General features: G+C 29.0%; 1 protein-coding gene across 1 annotated transcript; it reads right to left on the minus strand.

The window, feature by feature from the left end:
* Positions 1 to 2818: 2818 nt before the first annotated feature.
* LOC111274771 (uncharacterized) lies at positions 2819 to 4481 on the minus strand. The gene is made up of 2 exons (XM_022859667.2): positions 3881 to 4481; positions 2819 to 3540 (listed from the first exon to the last, which is right to left on the minus strand). The coding sequence occupies exons 1-2, from the start codon at positions 4040 to 4042 to the stop codon at positions 3064 to 3066; spliced, it is 639 nt and encodes a 212-aa protein (XP_022715402.2). The 5' UTR covers positions 4043 to 4481; the 3' UTR covers positions 2819 to 3063.
* Between the last annotated feature and the right edge of the window lie 7292 nt (positions 4482 to 11773).

Raw genomic sequence — 11773 nt, forward strand, 5'->3', positions numbered from 1 at the left:
ATATATAATATGATTCGTAGAAGTACCTTAATTAGAAAAGAAAATTGATAAGCGATATCAAAATTTACCTCTCATTAAGATATGGTAGATGAAGAAACCCTTTGAAAGTGAGGGTTGTTTTGGATGACCTTGACCAATGATTATAGTTAATTAATTAGAAATAAGAAAAAAAATAAAAATTGATTTGATATTGTAATGTTCAATTTATTTTTTTATATTATTTAAATTAAATTCTAATATTAAATGTGCAAATTAAATTTAATTGAAAAGTAAAAATTTTTAAAAATTGAATTGAACCAATTTTATGTTTTTATTAGTTATATATATTTTTTAAAATTTTATAAAATAAAATTTATATTTTTATATCAAATTATATGTAAATGTATTAAAATTTTATATTAAAATAATATAAAAATTTAAATTTAAAATATTAATAAATCAAATCGAATCAATAAAATACATTCAATTTAAATTAACTCATATAAAAATTAATTCGATTTAAATTTAAATTTAAAATTTTATAATATTATATAATATAAAAAAATCAAATCAAATCCGATTTGATTTATACTGTTATCAGCCTTCTAATTAATAGGGCCGGATAAGGTTTGAATCATGATTCATGCACGCACGCGGTTGTTTGGAATAAGCCGAAAACGTGAAAAGGCAAATATAACGCGCATTTGAAATGCTGTGCCTAATATAGTAAGAGTAAATAATTCTTGAGAGTTTCCAAATTGGTTTTGGGATCATATTGAAGTCTACAATTTCTTAATTGGCTGCATTAATAACAACAACTGAAAACGATAGGTGACGAAAGCAATCTCTGAGTTTTCAAAGTGGAAGAAAGAAAGAAATAAAGAAAGTTTCTTTGGTAGGAGAACTGAAAAAAGAAAAATCGACTTTGTGGTTTTTCTTCAACAAAAAAAAAAAAAAAAAAACTCAAAATTTAGAAAATAATGGAAAATAAAAATTTAGTTACGTTAAAATTTAACTTTTAAAAAAATGAATGAAATATTTAAATTAAATATCAGATTCGTGTTTTTAAATTTTTTATGAATTTAATATTTTCGTTAAATAATTTTAGTAACACTTCTTCATCAAATTGATATATTTAAAATTTTATTTTCCATATATTTTTCATAATAATTAAACCATAAATTTGAGTTGATGTTCATAAATAAAAATTTTAGTACTTACGAAACATAGTTATTAATATGTGTTCTAGGTCAAATATGTATGTGACACGCATTTGCATTTTAAGTTGTTGGGTTAATTAATTAGTACACCTAACATTAATATTAAAAACAAAATATGCTTTCGTTGTCTAATTTAAAAATTAATGCTACACATGGTTTGGTTGATTTGTCAACGAAACATGTGAGGATCGATCATCGCCAACTCTTATAAATTGTTTGGGTACATACGATTCCAGCATAAACATCAACCAAGGAGAATAATCTTCTTGCATTAGGTGAACTAGTAAGGTTAGGATTAAAAAAAAAATGGATGACCAACATTTGAAGCAAGCCAATCTGCAGAAATTTTATAACTTGATTGATAAAGTATAATTTCATACGAAAGTAAGATACATTAAATTAAAAATAACTTAATCTTATCCAACCTGAATGTAGTAGCAAACAAGATTTGACTCGATTTTAATTTATTAATTTAAAATTTAAATCAAAATTTAATCTAATTTAAATTATTATAACTTAATTTTTAATTGGTAAAATTATCCTCTACGTAATAGGGATAAAGAAAAAATCTCAAAGTTTACAATCATGTTGATGCAATGAATGAATTTTTGATGAATTTAAAGTCGGCAAAATCCAAGTACTACAAATCCAACAAAGCTGCCTTCAAATGAAGACAAGGATCCTAATTGCGCTGAATGCAAACTTTCCTTGGCAATAAATTTTTCACGAGCCATGTCATGATTGCCTTTGGAATTAAAATTTTTTTTCGCATCAATCAAAGTCTTCCATTAATGAGTTTCGTCCTAAGTTTCAAAACAAAAAACCAAACTCTTGTTTGTTTTCGTGCGCAAACGACATTGGCATTAAATGAGTGCAAGCAGAAATGGTTGACAGATGGCGAATCATTTCAAAGGAAAACATTAAATGCAAATGGGGTGCTTGAATAACTGTCCACAGTCGTTATGAAGGCGACATGGAGATTCAAACTGCATTAAATTTTTCGATGTAGACTTTGCCTTTTTAATGCAACGATAATCATTATTTTTTGTTTGAATTCCTTCAATTATTCCACTATTTTTACTTTTACTTGGCAACCTTTTTTGCTTGGTTGTAGCTTATTCTATCAAGAACTAAAAATTGAAAGTGATCCAACAATCAGGTTTGTTTTAGTTAAGGAAATTTAAGTTTCGAATTCAAGTCTTATCATATGTAATTTGGATTTAATTATATATCTTTATTATTATTAGAAATGTTAGACCCACGGCCTTATACTCCATTCAATTAACAATGATAATAACAGCTATCGAGCCCAAATAAACATGATCTTGTGTTCTAATCCATCCAATATATAGCTAAATTAAGCAGAATCCACATGAAATAAACAAATTGTACTTCCCTTTTGTAATGCTAATATTGGTTAAAAGCAGAACTGAGTGTAAAAACAAGAGACCTGAAAAAACAGCGGATTGTCACGTATAAATAATAGCGACCCATTTTTTGCTGTGTAAAAACTACTGCAACTGAAGTGAGTTTTGGTGTTGCGTTTTGTTTCTCACAATGAACAAGTGACTCCCAAGCATCAATTGGGGAAGAAACAAGAGTCTGAGATATGTAATATATATAATAAGATCATGAGGTGTAAAAATTCTTTATTTCCCAAATACACTTAAAATTAAACTAGGAAAATATATGTGATATCATCATCAATGATCCCCTATGCTGAAAGTAACCAGAAATCTAAACCTATATTTTTCAATTTACAAGAATCAAAATATTTGCAGCACTGGAAGGGAAAGCGACTCTATGTTGCGTTATAGAGTTGCAATTTATCTCTAACCAATGTTTGAAAAGAAAGAGAAAAGGATTAAAATGATGCATTGAGATCAATCCTAGGCTTCTTCACTGCCAAGGCAGATGGAACAAAAGAATTGCAGCGAGGGCACCTAGGATTTGTCATGGAAGCTATCACATATTGCAAGCAACCAGGGCAGGCAGCTGCAAACACTCCTGCTGTTGATGAAGATGTTGCAGGACGCAATGAAGGTGGTGATAATGAACGTTTTTTCATGGTTTCTTTTTCTGCTCTTTCCAGGGCGTATTTGACCTTGTCAAGAGTGCAGACACTTTGGTAACGGCTTGGAGTTGAAGACTGCAGCATTAAGTCCAGGGAAGTCGCGTCTTCAAAGAAGTTAATTGGGGGGAAGTTCAAGTCTTGAAGCTTGGAATCTTGAATCGAATTTGGTAACTGATTCTTGTTCTTTCCATCTGGAGAAGAAGATGCTGATGCTGATAATGGCGACTTTGGTGATGAGCTGCATCTTTGGGTCTGTACTTTCCCTGGCTGCATGGTATAAGGAACGGTATAGAACCAAAAATTGGTTAGATCATGAACTACAGAGAAGAAAACTTCTATAAATAAGCAGATTAAAGAACCACAGGTTAGGCTAAATCAGAAGATGTCAGATGTTTCATAAAAAACAAAGATTAAATTTTGGTTAAAGAATTATCTCTGTATTAAATACTCTGTTATTAATTCAATATTAATAAATTGACCTTAAAAGCTAATATGGGTTATACAGCAAATTAATTGTGACTGAAACTACACGACCGGAGAGAGTTAAATAGACATAGATAAGTTGTTGCGAGTTGCAACAGGAGAAAGATATGAATCTGAATTTCACCTTAAATTCAAGATCTATCTCTTTGGTTGCAGCAGCTTTTGACAAACTTCCCAGCAAGTCTTTTGTAATCAATATATCAGAATTCCCAGCATGAATCTGAGGCTGTTCTTCCATGTGTCCACTCAATACTCTCACCAATGAACTACTAACTTCTGCTGCCATGTCTAGCCTTCTTCACCGACAGTTCCCAACAGCACAAAAATGGGAGAGACTTGAAGGGAAGAAAGAGAAAATGGAGAGAAAATTGAAAGCAAACCAAAGTTTATAAGAGTAAATAACAGTCTACTTCAAGAAAGTTATCGTCCAATTGTCTAACAATAAAAATCGTGTGACTGTACTATGAATGTGAATGATGCTGAATTGTAATGCCATTTTTGGATGATATGACCATATCATCCTCGTGTGACTTAGTTAATTACTGTGATTTATTACATTGATAAGGATGACATGGACTTCTCAACAATCTTCAATTAATTGGTAGATAGAAATCAAAGAATGAAGAAAAATTGGAGAGCAGACATTAATGGCGGCATTTAATGCTTTTTGTATCCTTTTGTCTAAGACAAGAGGCTGCCACTGCCCCGTCCGTGAGGGAAGTTTCAGGTTTTGCCCATAATAAACGTTTAGACAGATTTTATACTTTTACGACTGTCACGGGTAGGCGCATAAAGTACGCAACCATTAAACGCCTTCAATCTAGGCCATTGATTAAGTAATGGAGATTCAAGATGCCATTCAAAGCCAGACTCTTTTGTCAAATTCAAAACTTATAACTAACTGTGTTGAATTCTCATTAAATCATATAATATTTTATGTTTTTGTGGCTAGGTTTAAATGAATGCCACATCTGAAAACATTAAAATTTGTATTTAATGATTTTTCGTCATGAAATTTCTCATTAACTTTCGTCTAGATTCAATTATTTAATTTCTTAATAAGGGTATAATTTAAAGTTTCATCAGAATTTAATTTGATTTTGTTTTGAATTTATTTAATTATGCATTTATTTATTGCTTGATTGGTTTATATGATTTAATTAAGTAAATTTTATATGAATATAATATTTATAATAAAAGTATTAGAAATGATAACGGTTTGATTTTCGATTCAATTTTTTTTAATTATTGTATAATATTATAAAAATTTAAAATTCGATCCGAATTCGAATTTTCATTCGATTCGAACTAAACCAAAATTTATAGGTTTGGTTCAATTTAATTTATCGATTTTTAATTTTAAAATTTTTATATATTATTGTGATATAAAATTTTAATATATTTAAGTAAATTTTGATATAAAATTATTATTTTTATGTTGTAAAATTTTAAATATATATAAGTTAAGAAAATTATATAATTGGGTTTGTTTTGATTTTTTTGTTTTTTTAATTTTTTAATCTAAAATTTGATCTGAACCTAAGATATACATTTAATATCTAAACTTCATCTGAATCGAATAAGAAAAAAATCGATTCAAACCGAATCAAACATTATAATTTCAAATCAATTTTCAGATTTTTCGATTTTTTTCTCACTCCTAAAAAGTGTTTCATTCACCGATTCTTATTTATTTTATTTATTTAACATGTAATTGTTAAATTATTTAATATTTTTGTTAAATTATTTAAGTAAAAGTATTTTAAATTTTATTACATTTATAATATATGTAATAATAAATTTTATATTTAATAGTAAAATTGTTTCATAATATTTTTCTAATACAAATAGCATTTTTAATTTTAAAAAAGTTATTTTTGTTAAAACTAAAGAATTTTAATTATTTTTCATATTTTCAACAAAGATTCGTTTTTTATTTTAAAAATATTGTTTCTGTTAAATTTTAAATTTTGTTTTTCATATTTTCAATAAAAATTGTGTTATTTTTATCTTAAAAGGGTTGTTTTGTTTAATTTTGAAAGATATTTTTTTCATAATATATTTCAAACAAAAATCGTATTTTTATCTTAAATGTTTTTAAGATATAAAATTATAAAAAAAATCTAAAAATATTATATTTTTAAGATAACTAATGTTGTATATGTAGTTTGAAAATATAACTAAGGGTAAATAAGATAAAACATCCACTTTCTTTTCGGAATATAAAAATCTCAAAAAGAAAAAAGTTTTCATTCCCTTGCATCTCCATTTTTTACACTATTGCCGTTGTAAGATTCCTAATACATGTTTCTGAACCAAATTAAATAATCATAAAATGAAAAATTAAATTTCGAAAAAAAAAAATTCACGAGCCAAACTCTTTAATTGTAATTTTTTTTATATTATTTAATTTTATTAGTTCATGCAATCAAGAGTAAATGTTAAAAAGCTTTAAAATTTAAAACTCATTACCTACAATATTTTCTTATATCTCTAGATTGTGAAATTCTTTATAAAAAACCAAATAATGTTCAACTTTTATGAGATTTTAACACTTCAACTTGTTAACAAACTCGTCAATCTTAGTATGTCAGGGAGCATTGCCAGCTTAATATAAATATTTTTCTATAATATTCTATCTCTCTTTTTTTTTTTTTTTTAATAATTTACGAAAGAGTGGAGTGGAATACCACTTACATTCTTAAGACCATGGGTCGTGTTACCCCTAAAATATCCTCCTGCATCAACTTAACAACTCCTAATGGAGGGAGGGTCAGTTAAAACATACTGACGAAGAGCAAAAACCCGACTAGTCATATAATCAGCACAAAAGTTTCTCTCTCTAAAAATATGTTGAAGCATGCAGTCTCAATCTCTACGGAGAAATTGTTAACATTGATGAATTACACAATAGCAAGGATCTGTCATTCAAACATTGTTCTTAATCTTATTCACTGTTAATTGGGCATCTGATTCAATAATCAGTCGTTGAAACTTTCTATCCCAAGCTAATATCAGTCCCATTTGAATAGCATACATCGCAGCTCTCAAAATCGAATCATCTTCGATTTTCCTTGCAAATCCAAACAACCAATATCCATTAAAGTCTCTCACAATGCCTCTTATAGCTAACTCATCTGGATTAGATGATGATGTGCTATCCACATTAATTTTCTTTATGACGGATGGAGGAGGTTTTCAAGAAATATTATAGTACTAACCGTGTTGTATATCTATTACTGGTACTGGTATTAAACTTTGTTCAAAAGAATTTTGTCTGGGGGTCTTTTGTAGTATGAATAATAGAACTACAATCCGTACAGCCACAAGTCAAACAATTACCAAATGATCCAGTGGGCTCGTGAAAATGGAGAACCTAAGGCCTAATAAGTTGTCAGAAATTTTTCTGCTGTTGTTGGGTCGGATAAAGCAGATAAAGTACGAACCCACACAAGTCGACAGGGCATGTCAGTGGGACTGGGCTCTCAATAAGGTCAGAAAAAAGTAGGCCACCTTTTCAATGTCTGTAGGCTCCCACATCATGGCCGTTCGTACCAACTGATCCCATTTCTCCTCAGTCCTCACCGAATTTTTCCTCTTCCTCGTGGTCGTGGTGGGTCATGCAGAAGGAATTGTTGGAACTTGGAACTGTTGAGTAACAACCGGTTCCTTGTTCCCTAAAATTGAAGGAGGTTTGAATTAGCTTTTAGCCTAGACCAGATCAAACCAGACTGGTGGCCAATAGATTTATCTTCACTGTTATTATTTTTGGTAAGTAAAATTTTATTATTTGAGAAGTAGGATCACAAGGAAACCTGAGAATTAGTACAAAAAGAACCAAATTAGTACTTTTGCTGTTATTATATGTAAAAAAATTGGGTTTTTCTAGAGCCAATAAAATTGGCTTGAGCGTGCAAAACTTGTACCATTCCGAATTAAGTTGATTATTTGATTAAGAAAAAGTAATAAATTAAACTCAAATTTAAAATGATTTAAATTTGAATAATTTAAAAATTTTATCCAAAATTAAATTAAGTTAGTTTTAAAATTAAATAATTTTAATATATGATTATCCTAATTCAAATAATTTCTGCATCAAACAAAAAATTTCAAAATCAAAATAATTTAAATATAAAATAACTCATAATTTATTTTCAATCCAAAAATTATTCGACCCAAAACCTCGTCCGTCCAGTGATTCATAGCAATAGTAGGGACTTGGATTCTAATTCATTTCGCATAAGTATGGAGGAGCCATGTACCCAATTTTTACTACATATTTACAATCAATCATCATCTTTACCATGATGCAGATATCAGGTTTTAAATTTTTAATCTATAATTTCAAAATAATTGAAAGAAATGAAGACTGCAAAAATGAATCCTAATTAGTTAATGTTTCAATTTTCAATAGTTAATTTTTTTTTTTCATTTTTTTAACATAAAATTGATTTATTAGGAGAATGATGGATGATGTGACAATAGAAAATATGCAAATCATAAATTATTGTAATCCTTTAATCTTATTTTTTTATTTTTTATGTCTAAAAGTTATATCTTTTTTTTAATATTTAAATTTTTTTATTTTAAAATTATTTTTTAAAAATTTTATTTTTTATTTTTTGATATTAAAAATCATGAAATTTTAATTTTATAAAAAATTTTAAAATTTAAAATTTAATATTAAACATATTAAAATCAAATTTTTTTAAAAAAATTTCACAAAAATTAATACATGATAAATATTTTGATACATAGAAAGTAATTATCTTTTGCATAGATATGAGTTGGAGCTTCTAAAAAATTCACTAACACCAATGTTAGTTCTAGAACTTGACAGCTAAAATAAATCAATTCGTGTAAACTTGGGAACCACGAAATTGAGAAAAAAAGAAAGAAAGTGTGGACTCACAACAGTTACAATAAGTGCTTGTTGGAGGAACTGGTCAAAGTGGGAGTTACACGAGCATCTCAAATTTCCTTAACATGCACATAAATTATTGGAATTATTACGAAGGTTCATCAGTCCATCGAAGAAATATGGCTTAATTATCAGATTAAAAGTCTCAATGAAAGCTACACTGATAGTACAAACGAAACTTCCTTCCAATCAGTTCTTCAAAGCTACTTGGTATTATAAAGAAAAAACACACAGACAAGTATGACTGGAAACATTTCCTGCAAGAAAATCAATGTACGATCGGTGCATTTGACCAACACTGGGTCAAGCAAATGAATTTCAACTGAACGTACGGCTGACGAAGTGAAAGTGTTCTACAATTACTCAATCAATTAGCCAATCGGCTTATGAGCCTCCTATAGCTTGTAAAATAAAGATAAAATTGCAGCATTGGGTTTATAATAAGGAAGAGAAGCAGCATCTGATAATTACAAAGAAAAATGCTGAGGCAATTTTCGAGAAGGAGAGCTTCTTACAGACGATTAAAGCATGTGCAGGATATAGACAACGCGAGGGATCAGGGTGAAGCTGTTCCTAAAGGGTATGTTCCAGTTATGGTTGGGACGGAGGAGAAAGATAGTGCAAAGTTTTTGATCCACATCGATATGTTCAAAAATGAATACTTTGCTGGATTGCTTGAGATGGTCGCTCAAGAGGTTGGCTATGAAAACCCCGGCATCCTTAGGATCCCATGCGATGCAGAATGTTTCAGAAACTTAATGAACGAGATTTCAAGGATCAAATAGTGCTACAGCTAGTTTTTTTTTTTTTTTACCTTAAATTCTTTTCCCCTTCAGCACTGTTTTTCTTTGTTGCCCTTACTTTGCAGTCTACAGTGAGTTTCTGGTTCGGGCATTAATAAAACAAAGACTTGAGACAGTCTTTTTTTCTCCTTTTATTTACCAGCCGCACAAAATCATTACCAGGACTGAACCCAAGTCATTAGAATTAAGATTTCACTACTCTTCGGTAAACAATATATGAGCAATTAGTACATAGACAGGTACTTCAAGTTGTTCATGTTATAGTAATATCAACAAACTAAAATACCAATTACGTTTCCATGACCTTTCGGCACCAACTTAGCTGATCCTTCTTCCTTCAAAGGAGAAACAGAGGCGAGCAAGTTTTGTCTTTTGGGCTGACGTCTGACTGTTTTGTTCTTCTTTCATTTTTTTTGGGCTGACGCCCTTTGAGCCATTTTAGGCCTATATATTAATACAAAGTTTGCAACCTATTCCATCTGCTAATTTCTTTCAATTGATCGAAAGATTATAAGATGCCTAATCATCAAACTATTTCTTTAATACAGGGTTAAAATAAAGATCTCAAATTTGAACATCTTATAAACCTTTTTTTGGTTAATTTCATAATCCAAATCCAATATTTCCTTTTTTGAGCTTTATTTATGTCTATTTAAATTTTACATTATTTTCTTAATCTTTCTTAATTATTTTCTTTATTTGTGTCCAAGCGTAAAATTTTCTAAACTAAAACATGAAAAATAGACTTTTTCTCTTGAAATTAAGAAATAATTGATCTCTCAAATCTCAATTATCGACTCAATTTCCTATATTTATTTTTTTATTTTAAAATTATATAATTTAAAAGTTGATTATTAAAATTTAAAATTTAACACTTTATCAACAAATCTATAGCTTTTGATAGTTTCATAAATATTTCAGATAACTTAAATAACTTTATTTTCTCTATTTACCATTGAGAGTTGAGACATTAAGGTGCAACAATTAACCCCCAAAAAGAATAAGAAAGCAATGATATTTCTTGGTTTTTTACCTCGTAGTAAAGAAGAAGAAAGGATGAAGCACCAGCCAATTCAAATCCCTCGCACGTGCAAACGCCCCTCAAATGAATGAAATTATTATTATTTATTTGAAATAAAAGAACAAAATTAGTTGAACCGCAATTGAAACGCATTCATTAAAATCAAAACATAGTTGAACTTGAGTGGCCTTTGTGACCACAACATTAACTGCCCCAAAGCTATCTGCCTGCCCGCCGTTATGTATTCCATGGCACATGCTTTCAGGAAAAGACACCAATGTCTGTCCGCTTTAATAATCAGAAAAAAAAAAAGAAATAGTACACACATCTTTCACATTCGTACGGAAGATAACTTAAAAGTACGGAGCATTAACGTCTCTAATTATACAAAAATGTCAGACATTGTTTCTTTTTTTTTAACCCGAGGAAGATAAGTGGTATTGTTCATACAGCTATAAACTCACACGCACAAATTTATAGTTTGATTCGGTTAGAAATGTGATTACACTTACAATTAAGATACCAAAGTGGTAAAAAGGGTGAAAACTGGAATTCCAAACGGTGCCTGTTAAGAAATTCCGTACATGGCAGTTGTAATATTTGACTTTTGGATGGTGAAGTACAGTCCTTTTTTTGAAATTAAAAGCAACTCTTCTGGCAAATGGGCCTATTTTGGGTACCAAAAATGAAACCGGTTTCTTTATTCAGTTTCAAAGAGAGAGAGAAAAAAAAAAACAAAACCTAAATAAAAATAAAGACCGGAGAGTGAACCAGATTGATAATTATTTAAGTTTTAATTATAATTTTAAGGACTTCATACTATTTTAAGAAATTATGGTTCATTTTTCATATCATATGAAATTATGAGACATATAAAAGTATATAATATATATTTAATTTTGGAAAGAAGAACGAATCTGTTATTTGAACAAATATATATATCCATAAGTCAAATATTCGATTGCTTTTATTTAGAGATTTAGTAGGAAGAAACATTTATGGCAACTACTTTAGCTTCAGCAAATGAGAAAATAGATTCTTATAGTCTTGGAAAAAATATTATTCATCTCAGAAGTTAAAATTAATGAGTAAATCTCTAGTAATGAAGCTGTAATTGGGAAAAGAAAATGGAATATTAAAAAGTAGAAAAATGCTAATTTTCCCCTTGGCTACCGGCAAATTCCTCTCAAAACCATAACTAATTTTCTCATCTTTGCCCCAACATATATAAGAAAAAATTTCATCCAAATTGTCTAAACAAATAAATAAAAA

The sequence above is a fragment of the Durio zibethinus genome, chromosome 26 (genome assembly GCF_047325235.1).
Source record: "Durio zibethinus cultivar Kanyao isolate XHJ-2024 chromosome 26, ASM4732523v1, whole genome shotgun sequence".
NCBI classification, from domain to species: Eukaryota; Viridiplantae; Streptophyta; class Magnoliopsida; order Malvales; family Malvaceae; genus Durio; species Durio zibethinus.

Excerpts from the sequence above, each read along its gene's own strand:
- LOC111274771 (XM_022859667.2), bottom strand. The coding sequence starts at position 4,042 with ATGGCAGCAGAAGTTAGTAGTTCATTGGTGAGAGTATTGAGTGGACAC. Across the intron at positions 3,541-3,880 it reads AGATAGATCTTGAATTTAAG|CCAGGGAAAGTACAGACCCA; the intron begins GTGAAATTCAGA and ends TATACCATGCAG.